The sequence below is a fragment of the Glycine max genome, chromosome 20 (genome assembly GCF_000004515.6).
Source record: "Glycine max cultivar Williams 82 chromosome 20, Glycine_max_v4.0, whole genome shotgun sequence".
NCBI classification, from domain to species: domain Eukaryota; kingdom Viridiplantae; phylum Streptophyta; class Magnoliopsida; order Fabales; family Fabaceae; genus Glycine; species Glycine max.
The window spans coordinates 33,799,729-33,820,219 of NC_038256.2; the positions used below are offsets into that span (position 1 = coordinate 33,799,729).

Sequence of the window (20,491 nt, forward strand, 5' to 3'; positions counted from 1 at the left end):
AACATATGACGGGAGATGCATCAAAATTCATTCATATTTCTCCCAAGAAAAGCAAACATGTGACTTATGGCGACAACAATAAAGGTGGAATTCTTGGAGTTGGAAAAATAGATGTACTAGATGATATTTCAGAATCATTAAAAGAAATGCATATTCATGGAGAAGATCACAAAGGTAAAAGAGATGGAAATAATGAAGATTTTCACATTGGTGAAATTAAAGCAAATGTTGATCTTCCAAGAGAATGGAGAGCTTCTAGATATCATCCTCTTGACAACATCATTGGTGATATATCAAAAGGGGTAACCACTATACATTCTCTCAAAGATATATGCAATAATATGGTTTTTGTTTCTATGATTGAACCTAAAAATTTGAAAGAATCCATAATTGATGAACATTGGATAATAGCTATGCAGGAAGAATTAAACCAATTTGAAAGAAATAATGTTTGGGAACTAGTTGAGAAACCTGAAAATTATCCTGTTATAGGAACAAAATGGGTATTCAGAAACAAGTTAGATGAAAATGGCATAGCTATTAGAAATAAGGCTAGGTTAGTAGCCAAATGATACAATCAAGAAGAAGGGATAGACTATGAGAAAACATATGCTCCAATTGCTAGATTAGAAGCCACAAGAATGTTATTAGCCTATGCATCCATAATGGATTTTAAACTTTATCAAATGGATGTGAAGAATGCTTTTTAAAATGGCTTTATCCAAGAGGAAGTATATGTAGATCAACCCCCTGGTTTTGAAAACTTAGATAAGCCTAATCATGTTTTTAAATTAAAAAAGGCTTTATATGGCTTAAAGCAAGCCCCTAGGTCTTGGTATGAGCATCTGAGTAAGTTCCTTTTAGAAAAGAATTTATCTAGAGGTAAAGTAGATACTACTTTTTTCATTAAAAAGAAGTTAGATGATATTTTATTAGTTCAAATCTACGTTGATGATATTATCTTTGGATCTACAAATGACTCTTTATGCAAGAATTCTCTCAAGACATGCAAAGTGAATTTGAAATGTCTATGATGGGTGAATTAAATTTCTTTCTTGGGTTACAAATCAAGTAAACCAAGAATGGAATATTTGTCAATTAATCAAAGTATTGCAAGGAATTGATTCACAGATTTGGGATGGAGAATGCTAAGCATATGGCTACACCAATGAGTACTGCTTGCTATTTGGATAAAGATGAAACCGGTCAGTCAATAGATATTAAGTAATATCGAGGTATGATCGGATCACTACTTTATTTATCTACTAGCAGACCAGATATAATGTTTAGTGTATGTATATGTGTTAGGTTTCAATCAAATCCCAAACAATCATATCTTAGTGTCGTTAAGAGAATTATAAGATATTTGTTAGGCACTATGAATATAGGTTTATGGTATCCTAAAAATTCCACATGCAACCTGATAGGATATTTTGATTCTGACTTTGCCGGTTCTAAAACGGATAGAAAGAGCACCAGTGGAACTTGTCATTTCATTGGATATGCTCTAATTTCTTGGTATAGTAAGAAACAAAATAATGTTGTTTTATCTACTGCGGAAACGGAATACATTTCTGGTGGTAGTTGTTGTGCCCAAATTCTTTGGATGAAGTAACAAATTAAATTCTTTGTCAATGTTTGTCTCTTTACTCATAATATTATTTGGTTGTTGTGATAAACTATTTTTTTAAAATATTAATAATTACTTATGATATTACTAATTATCATTTTATTTGTATTATTAAAAAATTAAATGACATTTTAAATATAACTAAAAATGAAAAGCAAAATAAAAAATCCTTTTAGAATTTGGGCTTGGGATCCCGATTCTAAAGGGGTTGTAAAAAGCAATTTCAAAAAATAAGTGTGAATTCGGGTTTTTCATCCCTGAATTCCCACCAGCTACACTGATGGAGATACTTTGTATATAATGTGGGAAGAGGGTACTCATGTAGATAAAAAAATCAAAAGGGTTATTGGGAGCAAAAAAAAAAATCCATAGTTCAGTTGGTTTGTAATGCTTTCTATGGGAGAGAGGTGTTGTTAGGAATTAGCTTGTACTTGTGTACGGTTGGGATGACTTCTTTCAACTCAATATGTTTGTCTTCATATTTTTAATTGCTGTGAATTGAGTTCCTGAAATTAATAAAATTTAAAATAAGTATGTAACATGTCAAAAGAGATTATTAAACATATGTTAATATTTTCATTATTTAAGTTATATGAATTTTGTAATTTGGATTAAAAAGTAATAAGAAGGGATCAAGTTATTTTAAGAAAAATTTAAAAAGAATTATTCTTCATCTTAATCATTAATTTTCTTAAAATCTAAAGATTAAGATTGATTATTCATTACAATTATTATATTTTAAGAAAATAAATAAATAAAAATTCTTTTAGAGTTATACCATGAATAAGTTGATCTCTCCTATTTAAGAATTTTGAATAACTTGCTTTCATGCCACTTGTGCTGAAAATTATTTAATCTTGTTATTTGAAAATTTATCTAAACTTACTTTGGAGACGGAACACTTACAAACGGTCATGAAAATTTAGATGTAAAGATATTAGTGAAAAGACAAGTCCAAGTAATTTTTATAAAATATATTATTGTAACACCCTCCCAAAAATATATTATTGATATATATTTAAGAAGTGACTTTTTTAATAAATATTTTTCTATATATACGAATTTAGTGATTGAATCTCTGATTATATTTAAGAGATAAAATTATTTGTCAATCATATTACATCATATTAATATATTGTTTAATATATAAACCTTTATTACATGACATGTGTTACATAAATCATACAATATTATTATGATTTGTAATTTTTTTAAAATTTATATTGATTTAGGTGTTTTCCATGATTTATACTAAAAACAATTTATAAATTTTCTTATTTTTAAATACTAATGTGATAATATATATTTCTAAGGACTAAAATGATATTTTTCCTTTTAGTTTTTCACAGGATTTCAAATTGACACCATTTAGTTTTCAATGTGACGTGGGTCTATTAGATGGTGGTTAACAGAAGGCTACAACAGAATTGCCATTTGTCTCGCATGACAGAAGTTGATAATTTTTCTTTTGGTCGGTTATTAATTAGCCAATGAGTATGAGAAATACCCAGAAGAAATAATACAAGTTCATGGAAAAACAACCAGAAAGAACAAAGAGAGCCACCAGTGGTTACATCATATTTATTTATCATAGAAGCATGAAAATATTAAGTAACCAATGCAAAAAAGACCCAACTACGGAATAAAATCCACAAGAAAATAGCAAAGGAAACACACGTATCCACCACGAAGCATCATTCATCATTAAACAGAATCACAATGGCATGTATCCACCACCACTATGTAATACGAGAATCCGATGAGCACAATGCAGGGCACATCATACATTGACCAAACGACAAATCAAATGATACCTTCGAAAACACATGCATTTCACAGCCTCCATATGCACCAAACAATAGCACACCAAATAACCAGCCTTATCTCTCTTTTAGAACAGGATCCCACGAGCAAAGTATTTTGCCAAAAATGATCAATGGGTGTTTCCGGCAAAACCGTGTAACCAACCCCTGAAGCTTGGCTGCACAATTTGTTTATGTAGTTCTCCCAAATAAAATTCCTCACACTCAAGAGGACAGTGAGAACACAATAAAATAAGAGAAATAATAATAAATACAAGAATTTAATTTAATGTGATTCAATATCTTTTGCCTACATCCACTCAAAAGTATTTTATTATTACAAAAATGATTAAAAGATTGTAATCTTTCTCATTACTCTACAAACCCCCCAAGTACCTCACTCAGTTATAATAAATGATGACACTCTCACAAGATAATTTTCTATCTAACAACTTTATTTCACAATTTATCTTCTTAATACTCTCTCTTTATAGGTTGTTTTTCCACTAAATATTTTCTCTAGTGAAAATTGTCAACCAATTATAATAAATAAGTTTTCTTGAAAGTTAAAACAAAAAATAATATTCAATGTATCCATTCAACTAAAGTTCATATTGTAAAATAAAATATTCCACTTTACATTTAAGTCACTTAAACATTAATGATAAAAAATCAAATTCTCAATATAGATGCACCTTATCTTTTGATTTGAAATTCTAAAAAATTCATTTAAAAGAGAATATTAAAACATAAATGAATGATTTTGTGAAGAAATACACTTAGTTCAGAAAGTTATAAAATAATTATTTTTAAAGTATTTATATAAGAAAAAAAATGTATGTCCTGCACTTTTGCCAAGTTCATAAAGGCCAATACGCCAGTCTATCGCCAAACAGGTCTCAATCGTGAACACCAAAAGAGCTCATTCCATTACAAACCAACCTCGAGATCTTAAGATCATGAATGATCATAAGATAACTTTAACAAATAACTAACTTATCTCTAATGATAACACAATTAGCTTATCCCCTATGACAAGGAAAAATCATCACATATACCTTGATTCCACTTACACAGGTGACATGACACGAGATTTATAGAGCCAAGCAAACACGTTAAACCTCCCTACAAAACATTATCTTCATATTGGCACAGTAATTGTCCATGATATTAATTCAAAAGACCAAACGAGCCAATAAAGCAACACGATATCCTCTGTCTCTGTTTCATATATATAGTGGCAGATGATACTCTTTCTATTGAAGGAAGGACCACCTTACCAGTAGGTCCACGAGTTGGTCTTCGGCCAGTGCATTTTTTGAACTCGCAGCCCGAAACATATATCATAGTAACAGCATAAATAAGAGTGTTGGTTGCATGGGTCTTTGATCAGTCATGTCCCTACTCCATTAGTGGCCAAAAACTCTCTTCGCTGCACCCAATTGAAGAATCATTTTGCCCCAGTCATTTCTTAAAGTCTTCCTTTAATAAGGTCTCAATCAAAGAGCCCCACGCGCTGTTCGACAAAATGCCCCAGAGAAACGTAGTCACCTGGACGGCCATGATCACCAGCAACAACTCCCGCAACAATCATATGCGTGCATGGAGTGTGTTTCCTCAAATGCTCAGAGATGGGGTGAAAGCTCTTTCATGTGGCCAGTTAGTTCATTCTTTGGCCATCAAGATTGGTGTCCAAGGATCATCCGTATATGTTGATAATTCACTAATGGATATGTATGCCACTTGCTGTGATAGTATGGACCGTGCAAGAATGGTTTTTGATGATATCACTACCAAGACTGATGTCTGTTGGACTACATTGATCACTGGGTACACTCATAGAGGAGATGCCTATGGTGGTCTTCGAGTTTTCCGTCAAATGTTTCTGGTAAACTTCTGTTTTATACCTCTTGTTCTAAATCCATTATCCATGTCTACTTTTATTTAATTGTTCAACTTATTAGTGGTCTAAATTAGTATTGTATAACATAATTGTTCTAAATCCATTATCCATGTCTACTTTTATTTAATTGTTCAACTTATTAGTGGTCTAAATTAGTATTGTATAACACAATTTCTTGATGACAAACAGGAGGAAGGAGCGTTAAGCCTCTTCAGCTTCTCAATTGCAGCTAGAGCTTGTGCCTCAATTGGCTCAGGTATTTTAGGCAAGCAGGTTCATGCTGAAGTGGTTAAGCATGGATTTGAGTCCAACCTTCCTGTCATGAATTCCATACTGGACATGTACTGCAAGTGTCATTGTGAATCTGAGGCAAAACGATTATTCTCTGTTATGACTCATAAAGATACCATCACATGGAATACCTTGATAGCTGGATTTGAAGCATTGGATTCCAGAGAGTCTCTATGCATATTTTCACGAATGGTGTCAGAAGGTTTAGTCCAGATTGCTTCTCATTTACTAGTGCAGTAGGTGCATGTGCTAACTTGGCAGTTCTGTATTGCGGGCAACAGCTTCATGGTGTAATTGTTCGTAGCGGCCTGGATAACTACTTAGAAATATCCAATGCCCTTATTTATATGTATGCCAAGTGTGGAAATATAGCTGATTCACGTAAAATATTTAGCAAAATGCCGTGCACAAATTTGGTCTCCTGGACTTCAATGATAAATGGATATGGGGATCATGGATATGGTAAAGATGCTGTTGAGTTATTCAATGAAATGATCAGATCAGGTATTATGATAAGAATCTTACAGGGTGGATCGTTTGATACAGGCTACGAAGGTTTGGATGACGCCACTTCCGGTGAAGGAAGATAAGTCAGGATAGACGCCACTTCCGGTGAAGGAAGATAAGTCAGGTTAGACGCCACTTCCGGTGAAGGAAGATAAGTCTGGGTAGACGCCACTTCCAGTGAAGGAAGATAAGTCTGGGTAGACGCCACTTCCAGTGAAGGAAGATAAGTCTGGGTAGACGCCACTTAGAGAGAAACTCTCACCAAATTTGATCAAAATGCCAGAAGTTTCTTTTATTCAAAACAAAAACCAATACTTATAGTGTATCTGAACAAAAAGATAAAAATAGACATGGGCCTTCTAGACAGTTTGGGCCAAAATTACAATAAAAATAAATTATAACTAAAAACTTATTTAACTTGGGTCTTCAAATTAGTTTGGGCCTTCAGCAACAATTAATAGTCTTGATAGTGTCTCTGCCTCTGGGCCTTCATCCTTCTCCACTTGGGCCTTCATCCTTCTCCACTCGGGGGCTTTGTCCTTCTCCACTTGGGCCTTCGTCCTTCTCCACTTGGGCCTTTAGACTGTATTTGGCCTGTTTCATGATTCTCATCATTCCCTCCTTCTTGGAAAACATTTGTCCTCAAATGTCCAGGATCATCACCGGGTTCAAGTACCACTTCCTTCCTTTTCTTGTTGGCTTGCTTAGTATAACTTTCATTCTTCTTTGCAATTTGCACCTTCACTTGGTCATACAATCTTTTCACATACTCAACTTTGACCTGTGCATCCTTATGCTGAGTCTCTTGGGGCTTGCTGTTGTAAGTTGGCTTGTTAGGCAATGAAGCTTCTAGAAGGAGATCAACTTGATGTTCTATGCTTCTTGAAGGTGGCAGTCCATGAGGAATCTCCTTGGAAAAGACATCTTTAAATTCCTGCAATAAGGGTTGAACACTAGGAGAAACATAAATAGTTAACTGATTAGAATTATCACTCTCTCTCTTTTGTGTATCACTCTTTTCCTCGGGTGTATCACTCTTCTTTTTCATATTCCTTTGTGGAGCCTCACTATTTTCTTTCTCTTGTTCTCTCTTTTCTCTCATTCTGATTTGGTCATCACACGCTTCTCTAGGGGATAGAGGTTTAAGAGTAAACGAGGAAGATTTGACTATTCGTCTGTAGGGCTCTTCTTTGTTACGGTTCAACAAACGTTGCATTTGTATAGTCCACGCGTCCAGAAATAAGCGCTGAGATTCGTCCAGTTGATGATATACACCACCATTGTCACCAGTTCTTGCCATGATTAAGGAACAAAGAATTTTTCAGTAAATTAAAAAAAATAAAAATTCAGGACCTCACCACACTCTACTCACGTGTTTTCTCTCTTTGATGGTAGTTCACTCGTGTTTGATGCTCTCAATATAGGCTTTTGTGTGATGTTTTCACTCTTGCCTTTTACCACTCACTCCCTCTTAAGTTCCTGGATAAATCAAATTAGACACACAAGGTATATAACAGGAAAGACAGTTTAATTATCACAGACTGTGTAGCAGATTTAATTTGGATAACAAATCAGATTTGACTTTGGTTTACAGATTAGACTTGATTTGGATTTAGATTTGATTTGGATAGCAGATTGGATTTGATTTGGATAACAGATTAGACTTGATTTGATTTGGATAACAAATTTTGATTTGATTTGGATAACAGATCAGATTTGGATAACAAATTAGATTTAATTTGGATAACAGATATGATAACAAATAAGATAATAGATAGCATAGCAGATAAGATAACAGATATGACAAGTAAACTTCAAATGCTCATAACTTTTGTTACGATTGTCTGTTTGAGGCCCACTATATATCAAAACGCTCAGAATTCAGAAGAGAATCCAGATAAGGGGATTTGGTACACGATTTTCTGCCAAAAAAAAAAGCCTCTAACTGCCTCAATTTCGTGTTCAAAGATCAAACACCCACTTTCTCTTTTTTCTCTTTCCTCTTTTCTTCTCTTTTTTTTTTTTCAAAATTTCTGCAACTTTTTTTTTACTTGAAACAGAACTGAAACAATTTTTTTTTTGACACAAAGTCTGAAAGACACTAGAAACAAGAACAACAACAAGAACACAAACGTGACAAGAACAAGAATGAAACAAAGACATAAACAAGAACGCAACAAGACGCAAACAAGAAAACAAATAACAGAACAAGGACAAAACACGAACCTAGAAAAATTACAAAGAAAAATAATAGGATAAGATAGAACCTGTATCAAGAGCCGAAGCTCTGATACCAAATGATGTGAACCTGAGTAGGAGTGGATCGTTTGATACAGGCTACGAAGGTTTGAATGACGCCACTTCCGGTGAAGGAAGATAAGTCAGGATAGACGCCACTTCCGGTGGAGGAAGATAAGTCAGGTTAGACGCCACTTCCGGTGAAGGAAGATAAGTCTGGGTAGACGCCACTTCCAGTAAAGGAAGATAAGTCTGGGTAGACGCCACTTCCAATGAAGGAAGATAAGTCTGGGTAGACGCCACTTCCAGTGAAGGAAGATAAGTCTGGGTAGACGCCACCTAGAGAGAAACTCTCACCAAATTTGATCAAAATGTCAGAAGTTTCTTTTATTCAAAACAAAAACCAATACTTATAGTGTATCTGAACAAAAAGATAAAAATAGACATGGGCCTTCTAGACAGTTTGGGCCAAAATTACAATAAAAATAAATTATAACTAAAAACTTATTTAACTTGGGCCTTCAAATTAGTTTGGGCCTTCAGCAACAATTAATAGTCTTGATAGTGTCTCTGCCTCTGGGCCTTCATCCTTCTCCACTTGGGCCTTCATCCTTCTCCACTCGGGGGCTTTGTCCTTCTCCACTTGGGCCTTCGTCCTTCTCCACTTGGGCCTTTAGACTGTATTTGGCCTGTTTCATGATTCTCATCATATTAAACCAGATAAGATGGTGTTTATGGCAGTTCTAAGTGCTTGTAGCCATGCTGGTCTAGTGGACGAAGGGCTGAGATATTTTAGATTAATGACCAGTTATTATAATATAACACCAGATATAGAGATATATGGCTGCGTGGTGGATTTGTTTGGTCGTGCTGGAAGAGTGAAGGAAGCTTATCAACTAATAGAGAATATGCCATTTAATCCAGATGAATCTATCTGGGCAGCCCTTCTTGGAGCTTGTAAAGTGCATAACCAACCCAGTGTGGCCAAATTTGCAGCTTTGAGAGCTTTGGATATGAAGCCAATTAGTGCAGGAACTTATGCGTTGATATCAAATATTTATGCCGCTGAAGGAAACTGGGATGATTTTGCCAGCTCAACGAAGCTGAGGAGAGGCATTAAAAATAAAAGTGACTCGGGGAGGAGCTGGATTGAATTGAAAGACCAGATTTGCAGTTTTGTTGTTGGAGACAGATTTGTCTCTTCCAATGAACAGGTGTGTGAAGTTCTGAAATTGTTGATGGTGCATATGAAAGATGCTGATATGGACCTGATTTAGACTGCAATGTACATGACCTGGAAGAAAAGAATTGATCACTTGAATAGAAGCTGAAAAGATCATGTTATTGCTGAAAGCTTCTAGCAGATTCTTAGGGGTGGTACTTGGTGACAAGAAAACAGGAAATAGTCAGTGCACGGGGGAATGAAATTTTCCTTGCAAAGTGCTTTGCTTAGTTTAGGTTAGAAATCAATGGAAAAGGAGTTGCAAGAAGGGCAGGAAGGAATATTTTTGTTCTCTGTTTTACTCTTATGGTAAAATAAATTACTAGGAGAGATGAATAGCAAAACAGGTGGACGGGGAATCTTCCCAATAGCAAACAAAACGGAAGTTGCATTCCTTATTAGATGCCAACTAGCCATACCATGGTCTTGACTCTTGAGAATGAGATGTCCTGGTCCTGCGTTCAACAATGCAATAAACATAGAGAGAAAAACGTTGAATATGACAAAGTGATTTTTGTATAGACATCATTTATTCATTCTGTAAACGTATATATATAATATAACCGATGGTTTTGTGAATTTAATTTGTATATATTTAGAATCAAATGATATTTGATACCAATCAATAAAGAAGAAAAGGGTAGTGTTTACTGAACAGAAATTCACAATATAATTTTGACTTAAAACCAATTTTGATTTTCTTATTTTGTTCATTATTTTTATAAAAAAAAATAGAATCAAATGTCTCTTTTTAAATTAAGAAAATAGAAATTGCTAATTTTTTAAGAATAGAAGAATTAAATATCTCTATTTTAAAATAGAAAAATTAAAATTATAGATTGAGTAAAATAAGAGAACCAAAATTATATTTAAACCTATAATTTTCATATTTAAAAACACATTCATGATTATATTTAAATAAATTAACGGTGAGTTAAAGAAACTCACGGTCATTGCATCATACATAAGGATGGATCCATAAATCTATTAAAAAGAATGGGACATGAACTTTTTTTTATCAAACAATTAAATTATAGTATTTAAATGCATTATATCATTTATTTAAGTTGTGGACGTGGTTCTTTTAAATCATAAAATTCATATGTATCAAACTTCAACCATTATCTCAATATAAATAATGTTAAAAATCTTTCATTTTGCTTTTAAGCTTATTGTTGTCAGTAATGTAATCAAAATCCTACTAACAATTTAATATTGAATGAGCCACAACAATATATAATTCTCAAAGAGTCAAGAGGGAGGGAGCCAAGGCCCCTTGCTTCCCCTCCTCTTGGATTCGTCACTAACCAAAATAGCTTTCCACTATTTGTTCCCCACATCCAATTCGAGCTTCATCACTCCTTATAGCTGATTTTTTTATTTCTTACTATATGTTTATGCACAATATGCTTTTCCAATATCCTATCTTTGAAAAACATCTTATCTATATCTCCATCACCATCGCTTTCAGCGAGAAGTCAATCTGAACATAATCATCATACTAAAAAAATTAAACCTTTATTAGATTGGATTATGTTGGTTAATTTATTTATTTTTTAAAAAAAACTTATTCTAAAATCAACTTAACTAAACTTCACTTTCTTTCATTTTTTAAAACTAATTTGAAAACATTTAACGCTGTCTCCGTGCATGCGAAGTGCGTGTCGAAAAAGAGACCAGTCCCTTCACATTCCCGCCAACCGCACTTATAAAAGACAACACATTCTCTCTACTCTTTTGCGTTCCGTTAACGACCTCTGCGATCGCAACACACAGCGCAAAACCCTAAACCGTCGAGCGATGGCGCGTACTCCTAAACCTAAAGGCGGCCCCTCCGCTGCGGCCTCCGCCGCCACTGCCTTCTTCAAACCCGGTACTGCCGTCGAAGTCAGTTCCGAGGACGACGGTTTCCGGGGATCCTGGTTCACCGGCACCGTCATCCGCCGCCTCGCCTCCGAGAGGTTCCTAGTCGAATACGACAACCTCTTGGCGGACGACAAAACCACGAAGAAGTTGAGAGAAGTCCTCGGTCTCCGCCACCTCCGCCCTCTTCCCCCGACGGAGACTGACCGCGAATTCAAATTCGGCGACGAGGTTGATGCGTTCCACAACGACGGTTGGTGGGAGGGCCACATAACCCAGGAATTGGAGAACGAAAGATTTGCGGTGTATTTCAGAGTGTCCAAGGAGCAATTGGTCTTTTCCAAGGAACAACTCAGGCTCCACCGGGAGTGGTTAAATCACGATTGGGTCCCACCACTGCAGCAGAAACAACAAAGGCAACAGGTGCCTACGATTCGCCCTTGTTTTCTTCTCATTTGCTGCATTATAGAGATTTAGGGCTAACTTGTATATATGTTAATTTGATTCTAGTTTTAATGTAAAAATTTTATTCTTATTTGCTTCGTTAGAGATGACACTTGACTCTAGGGCTAGGGTATTGCTAAATTGCATGCATGTTAATTTGACTCTAGTTTAATGTAATGGTGGTTGTGTTAATTACAGGGCAATGGTGAATCGAAGAAAGTGTTGTTGACACCGAATGTGAAATCTGTTGAAACTGTAAAGGGGAAGGGGATAGGTGTGGGGGCGATAGTTGAGGTTAGCAGTGATGAAGATGGGTTCAGTGGAGCTTGGTTTGCTGCCACTGTTGTTGAGGCACTGGGGAAGGATAAGTTCCTTGTTGAGTACCATGATCTGTTGGCTGATGATGATTCCCAGCTTAGAGAGGAGATTGATGCTCTGCACATTAGGCCTCATCCGCTGGACACGGATGTTGATGGTCAATTCAGTATTCTTGATGAAGTTGATGCTTTCTACAATGATGGTTGGTGGGTTGGTGTGATTTCCAAGGCTCTTGCAGATTCAAGGTATGTAGTTTACTTCAGGTCTTCTAATGAAGAACTGGAGTTTGAGAACTCCCAGTTGAGGCTGCACCAGGACTGGATTGGTGGCAAATGGGTCATGCCTTGTAAGGTATGGATATTCACTGCTACTCTTTTTACTGTTAAAGTATGTATGTTGGAACTCTTTTAAAATTTCACTTTAACAGCTTACAGTTAAAAATAGGTTTTAAAATGGTTTGTGACATTATTGTGACGTAATTGCTGTCATATCATCAAGGTTTTTGTGGTCAAGGTTGTGGGGGTCTCTATATAACCTTGCCGTAATTGCAATTGTGGCCACATTGATCGGAATATTTCATAACATCAAGAATTGCTATAAAACCTCAGCCGCAACCATGATTGCAACTCCAATTTAAAACCTTAGTCAAAATCAATTGTTTGCCTTGTTATGGTTGACTTCAATCCTCTTGTAAATCTTTGTGAGTATGTTGGATTTCATCCTCCTGCTGGAATTTGTGGCTTCTTAGAGGATTCATTCCCATTTTTAAGTTGATGGCTTCCTAGGAAAAAAATTGCACTTAATCAGATTTGGATAATTACTGACTTAAATTCAAGTCATATTTTTAAGCTTAGTAGGTTGAATTCAAGGCTTTAAATTGGGCACTATTGCGGTGTAGCATAGTAGAGCAGCCCCAGGTTGCTACAGGGGGATGCCATGGTAGTGGACTGGTTTAATGTGGTGGTTATAGTGAACCAAATATCGGCTGAGATAGTAGTGCTGTGTTGACTCTAAAGAAGTCCTTTAAACAGAGACACTAGGGCTCTTTTTAGGGGGCGAGGGGAGGTATTTTTTGGATTTCAATGCAAAAACGAAATATGCCTGCTGTTATAGTAGTAAAAATGGTCAAAAAGAATAATACTTGAATTTAGAAGATGTTGATTGTTGATTCCCATCTGGGAAACTTGTATTTGACTTTTGTTGGTATTTACTTGTATGTTTCATTGTTTTCTGAGACACCTATGTTGTTTTATTACTGAATATGAATATCATGAATTTTGAGTAATTTTTATCATTTTTCAGAATCTATTGCATATAACTATACAAAAAAAATTGGAATAGTGATTATCCCGCTATCCCCCTATAATGTTTTTGGGATAGGTCACTATGTGTCACTATCTGGTATTTAAAACACTGGTTGGAAGGTCCAATAAAAAAAACTCAGGCCCTGTTCAGTATGGTTTTCAGTTTTAAAATTAAAAAAAAACAAATCCAGATTTGTCTTCGCAACTGGCGGCAACTCAAAAGTGATGGTGGTTCGTTTTTTACGACAGTATGATGGTGGGGTTTGTTTTCGCAATGCAATTGGTTGCATCGTAGCAGTGGTTTTTCTGTAACCAGTGGCAGTGTGCGGCTGTTGTCTTCGCAAGATGACAACTAGTCTTTGGTCCTTTCCCTGTGTTGGAGTTCCAACCAGAGTGCTTGGCTAATGTTTGGCAAGGCATTTAAACTAGTTTTTAGTTATTTTTACTAGTTGAAAAGTTTGTTTGACTGTTCAGTAAACAAGTTTTTTTTAGTAGTTTCTAACATTTTTTGAAACGCTACTTGAAGTAGTGTTTTTTAAAACATTAACTTCTAGTTTCTAATTTTTTATATTTTCTTCCATTTTTATCCTTAATATATGTATTCAATTTTTTAGTTACCATTTTTAAATAAATTATGATTTTTTTTTTTGTCATTTTACACTTTTCAGCTACTTCAACAACTAATTTTACCTATCACATATAATTTAATAAGCTAATTTTTCAGTTTACAGCTAGCTTTCAGCAAGTTTTGCCTAACATAGCCTTTGAAGATGGGTTCAATAGAGATGATAGATGTGAAACGACTCAGATTTTCATTTTTAATTTTAAAAAAGTTGTTGCAAAATATCAAAAGCATACCATCTGAACAGGGCCTTAGTAGGTTGGAATTTCATTTTTGGCTACTTGCTTTTCTGGTCCAGAATCACAGATTTCCTATTAATGGGGTAAATATCTAAAGCATACCATATGTTGAGATATGATTTGTTTCCTTATTTATGTTATTGTTTCAGCTTCTTAGTTACTATATTTATGTAATTGATTCTCATTGTAATTCCCTATAATCAAGGGATTCCATCATTATTTGTATTCAATTCCATTATTATAAATAAAGAGCTGAGGAATCATTCTCCTAAAGAATTCAGATCATTCCTAGTCTAATATTCAAGTCCATCCAATCAAAATAAGCATTAATATTAAACATTACAGTCCCATAATCACAGCTGCTAAGCCTTCATAAGTCATGAATGATCAATTTATTTTTGGTGTGCAATGGCACAATGAGGATCGAGCCCTAGTTCTCATGCATCTACCCCAACCTCCCACCACTAAGCCAATCCTAGCGGGTTATTAATGATCTAATTTACTGCACCATCATCAGTTGTCCGAAGGGAGGACTTTAAAGGAGGGCGTGGAATCTAGCAGCACTTGGGTCTTGTGCTTCCAATAGACCTATCCATATTGTTCTGTATAGGAACAATATCCAAACTTGCCCCAAATTTGATCTGCATCTATGACTGCTGGCTTAGTTTCGCATGTTGTGAGGAACAAGTGAAACAAAAGCTGATGTAGATATACCCTTGCATTTCAAGTTACTGAACCATAGTCCTGACTCTTGCAAAAATATTTTGTTTTGAAGATCTAATCCTAACGATGCTTTTGGTTTAAATGTTTTCAGGCATTGAAGTTGTGAACTCTGAAGATAGCAAGAGGCAGAAGAAAAAACCCGATTCAGTTCAGTCACTCATTAGAACTTACTATTAGTTTGTATCAATCAAAACTTGAAATCATCTTGCCAGATATGCTAATGAGTAATGACCATTTTAGAATCCAGTACATACTCTGGAATTGCAATTTGTACTTACTGGGGGAGCACTTTTCCTTTTCTGGCATGCCGGTTTGCTATGTGGCAGCACACTATTCTAATTTTTCATAATGTTATCTTGTGCCTTTAAAAACATTAGATAAGCAATCAAAAAGGTTTTCATTAAAAAAATGATGTCAATATACCCTAGAGTAATTTTTCATGCATTTTCAAACTGAATTTCTAGACCCTTTCATAATTATGGAACTCCACTTGTGTTTATTAGTATCATCATGTGACGTATTGTGTTGCTATTTGTTATTTCTTTCCAATTTCCATATGACGAGATGAAAAGCACGTGATAGCTTCACTATAAAAGAAGTCCAATCTGGTTGTTGCATTTGTACGTGACTTTCCTTTTCGCGCATTTAGTTTGGCAACTATTCTCTCCGTTTTTAATCGTAAACTTTTTGTTTTTAGAAATTTCTGTCTTATTTTATAATTTTTTTAAAAATTTTAAATGCATTAATTATTTTTTTTCTTACTTATTCTTATTTAATTTTCTCTTTTAAAATAAATAAAAAATAATTAAATGGATAGAGATAAGAAAAGAATAATTTTAAAATGATATAATTAATTAAATTAATTACTTTTTTAAGAAATATAAATTAATTAAAATGATATTATAATTAGAGAGGGTGAGAGTGTTGGTAGGAACATACTACTAGTACGTAAAGCTGCAAATCGCTCATCATTTATTCATTTTTTTTATATTATCATTTTGTTTATTTTGATATTCAATAAATACGGGATAAATATTCTTTATATGCTCATTTAATTATAAATTATTTAAATATTTTCTCGCAGTCAGTTATAAATTATATATGACAAATTTTTTAATTTCTATAATAATTATTTTAAAGGTTATATTCAGATTAATTTTTAATTAATTGATAATGTAAAAATAATGGTGTATCAAAATTAAATTCAAACAACATTTAAAAAAAATCAATAAAAACGTAATACTGAGATTCATTCGCTCATCACATATAAATGTACAAAAGTTGAAGTTTATCCATTGCTAATAAAATAATCAAATTGAAAAGAAAATGCTTAAGGCTATAGTTTTCCTTTTCATACCAGCTTCCCAATCTTCTCAAACTTGTGGCTTCAGCCACACAAACCCACACTCCTCAATGTCCTTCAAGGGCAAAAGCCCATTGGGTAGCCCTACCTACTTCAGCAGCAACTTTGACTTCTCTTGGCAGAGCTCATCTCCATTGTACACCTCTTCTTTGGTTTTGATTTCTCCAGTCACTAGAGACATTTTTTTTTCTTTTTCTGATATGCTATAAGGAACAGTTAACGTTCGTTATGTGATTATGAAGGATCAAGAGAGATAGGTAGTTGGTAGGCGTAACGTGTCTTAAATGCCACTCACTACTGCAATTGTATTGAAGAGTGTTCAAATGAGTGTCTTTTTTGCAGTAACTTTTTTCATGAAATTTGTTTGAGGCAGGTGTCCTTCTCTTGCTCTTTCTTACAGCTATATCAATTTTTAGGAAAGGGATTCAGTAAAGTGGAAAAACCCACGTATTTATGCAGTGATCAGGATGGCCCAAAAGTAAAACAGTTTTGGGCTCAGCAGCAAAAAAAGTAAAATTATCTAATAGTATTTATACAGTAAAAAAACTTCATAGATAAAAAAAATTAGATATGTTAATAAAAAAATCTAACATGTTTAAAAGTAAAAAACTTCTTTTAAATTTTGCTTTACGCCTAGCTTATTGTTGGGTTAGCCTGGTTATTCCTTGCTTTACAACTATTAGATAAAGATTTGATGGCTTAGATTGTAAATAGGTGTTTTAAATTTGATATATACAAGTCATTTGATCTTGATTCCAATGACTACAATTTGCTGATTGCGTGAATGCATGTTATTGACTCCAAACAATCTGGATATTAAAAATGGGAGACATGGACCAATGGTAGAAAGTGTGTATAAGGGAGTGTGAGAGAAATTGTGACCATAACGTTCTTCTTCCAGTTTTTATCATTTTAGGAAGGTGTTGGTGGGAATGATTCTCCTCATTCATTTTAGGCAACCCGTTTTTGTAATCTGACCATTGAAAACAAATTATAAATATTAAATAAAAAATATATGAGCAATGATAAATTAATGTTCATCTTTATCTTTTTTAACACCTGATTAACATTTATCATTTTTTTTTATTTCTCTCCTCCTATCACATTATATAATCTATAATACCTATATTTTTTTCCTCTTCTTTCACTCTCTCACTAGGAGTCATATAACATATTAGGTGCCCATCAATTATTTTCCAAAAAATATAACTCAAAAAACTTTGAACTATTGAACACTAATCATTTAAAAGATTTGAACTTGAGACATTAGTTAAGAAAATTAAATCCAATTTCACTAATGTTCGTCATCTTTTATGCATATATATTTTGAAAGGATTCATATAATCTTTTATAGTTACTTAATCAGTAAATGAGATTCTAACTCATCAATATAATATATTCATATTTTGAAGTTGAGGTTTGAAAATTTAAATGGTAAGATTATGACATTTGATCATCAGAGGTTTTTTTATTTTTCACCGAAAAAGATCCATTCCCATGTTTTGACGCCTCTTTTTTGCATGGTAAAAAATAATTTAAAACACATCGTATCAGATAAATATGGTGGTTTCCTTTTAATTAAGAAAAAATGTTAGTCTGGTTAGATTATTGATTTTTTTTCTGTAGTCTTTTTCTTCAGCTTTTAATTCATAAGAGTTAGGTCACCCGATAGTGTGGCTAATTTTCCAAACAAAAAACACATTATATGCCTTTTATTATAGTGAACAAAATTATTTATTCTTTCACCAGTTACCACCGAAAGAAATTAACAACACGGTTGATAACATATAATGATGCCACATTTTGTAATGCATTAATTGTCAATTGAAATTTTTACCTTTTTTTTTCTTTTGTCAACCGGTCCTATTGTATAGGAATATAATACTTCATCTTAACTAAAACGTTTTCCCTCTCAAAAAAAAAAAAAACTAAAACGTATTAACTTCTCAACAGTTTCCTGTTAATTAATACATCTAATCATTCATACTTCATGCATTAAGTATTTCTGAAATGGATATTAAAAATTCAAAATATAAAATATAACAAAAAACATGAAAATTGATAGTGAATGTATGTGACATCCAAAAAAAAAAAATAGTTGATAAATACCAATTTAAGTTGAATAGCAGTAGTTAGAGTAGCAGTAACGCTGAACAGAAGTGTACCAATATGGATGATCTTCCATGCTATTGTTGACTACTTGTTATTATTCAATTATTATTATTATTATTATTATTATTTTAAAATGTATCGAAATTTCTTGAAATGCATATACTACTATATTATAAGTAGAAAATTTAATGCCTAATAATGGGTGAAGCGTGTTTGACTGGTGACAAAAGCCAATGAGGACGCTTGACGTGTAAATGTGTAATATATCGTTGGGAAGATGGTCAATTTATTTCGTCATACATTGGTGATGAATGAATGGATTAGCAACCATCAAACACACCCCACATCATACAGTATTTAATTACTTCCGCCCCAAAATAATTATCAAGTTATTTTATATAAATCAAGAAAACTAATAAATAGATAAAAAAATTATAATTTTATAAAATTAATCTTATTAAATGGATGAAAAAGAATAGTATTTATATTAGATTAAAAATTAAAATGAAATTTGTTATGAGTATTGGTTGATAAAAATAATAAATGTTACAAATACAACATTTATTTTGAGATATTTTTTTAAAAAAAAATTGACTTATTTTGAGAAAAGAAAGTACTCACTTTTAATAATTGACACGTGTTTTGAGAAAAATATATTAATTAGGTGAGAAGATAGTGTGATGAAAATGAACTTATATTTTCCCAAAATAAAAATATTTAATAGCCCATTTTTTGTATAAAATCTTGAATAATACTAGTATATGTTTTTTAAATTATTATCAAGTAAAAAATAACTATTGTTAATTTAAAGAAAATATTAACTGTTTTTTTACGATATTACTGTCTCATTCTGTTAATCATCTTCTATCCCACTAAATGCAGAAACAAAATATTGATTCTAACAATACTCCTGATAAATAATATATTTTCTTTGGTACAATGAGAAAAGTAAAAAGAAAATCAGCCTATACTAGCTAGATCAACGAATAATATATAGTTATTTAATCAAGTATCGAACAATTTAAATTTTTTATAACATTTAAATTAATAAAAACTATTATACACAAAATTATCAAAGAAAATAATTTTACTGAAAGTTAATCTTAAAATCCCTCCTTTACAAGAAAAAACTACATACTCTTATTACAAGAAAAAACTACATACTCTTATGATTTATGGCTACAATAAGAGTGTTGCTAGGTGCACCTAGTATTATTGCCGGTGCACCTAGCACTAACCATGAAAAGACAAAAATACTTCTTACGGATCAAGTTGATTTTTAAGATTTACTGATCAACTTGATCCGTAAGGGGAGAAATTAGTAAGAACAGTTTTATCATTTTCAAAGAATATTGAATGTACCAACAATAATGCTGGGTGCACCTAGCAACACTCTTAGAGTAAATATCCTCTCCTTATCGGAGGGTCCTGTTGAAGAGAGAAAGATACATTAAATTTATGGGCTCTACCTTTCGAGAAAACCCGAATCCTTGTGGTAACTGAAGTTCACATGGTCACTGGGGTTCACACTTCACACATGCTTCATCTTTTCTAAGCATAAAGGCGAGTAACCAACATCATCATCAATGGAATTTTAAAAATTTATAACATAATCAAATATTTGTTTAATTAGTGACATAAAATTTTTATAACTTAATTAATACTTCATCCGAATTTAAATATAAGGAAAAAATAATTTACACTAATTAAGAAGTTAATTAATCACATTTAATTATATCATTCTCAATTAAAAAAATTCTTAATTTATCCTTCATTAAAATTTGGTATTAAGAATAAAAATGAGTTATTGGAATTAAAATCTTAATTAAATGAAGGATATTTTAGAAATAATAATATTAAATAAGATAAAATTAGTTAAAAAAATTTTATATTTGAGAACAAATTTTTTT

At 33.1% G+C, this 20,491-nt stretch overlaps 1 protein-coding gene and 1 pseudogene across 1 annotated transcript; both read left to right on the forward strand.

Annotated features, from left to right (window-relative positions):
• The first annotated feature begins 4,270 nt into the window (after positions 1 to 4,270).
• Positions 4,271 to 10,063, forward strand: LOC100785629 (putative pentatricopeptide repeat-containing protein At1g56570; annotated as a pseudogene).
• Positions 10,064 to 11,239: 1,176 nt separating this feature from the next.
• Positions 11,240 to 15,352, forward strand: LOC100805605 (protein AGENET DOMAIN (AGD)-CONTAINING P1). The gene is made up of 3 exons (XM_003555747.5): positions 11,240 to 11,879; positions 12,099 to 12,569; positions 15,198 to 15,352. Exons 1-3 carry the CDS (start codon positions 11,244 to 11,246, stop codon positions 15,210 to 15,212), a joined length of 1,122 nt encoding a protein of 373 aa, XP_003555795.2. The 5' UTR covers positions 11,240 to 11,243; the 3' UTR covers positions 15,213 to 15,352.
• The last annotated feature ends 5,139 nt before the right edge of the window (positions 15,353 to 20,491 follow it).

What these genes read in the sequence shown, in the direction of transcription:
- LOC100805605 (XM_003555747.5), top strand. Translation starts at nt 11,244, where the DNA reads ATGCGAAGTGCGTGTCGAAAAAGAGACCAGTCCCTTCACATTCCCGCC. An exon ending in AGAAACAACAAAGGCAACAG is followed by an intron (nt 11,880 to 12,098) that starts GTGCCTACGATT and finishes TGTTAATTACAG; the next exon opens with GGCAATGGTGAATCGAAGAA.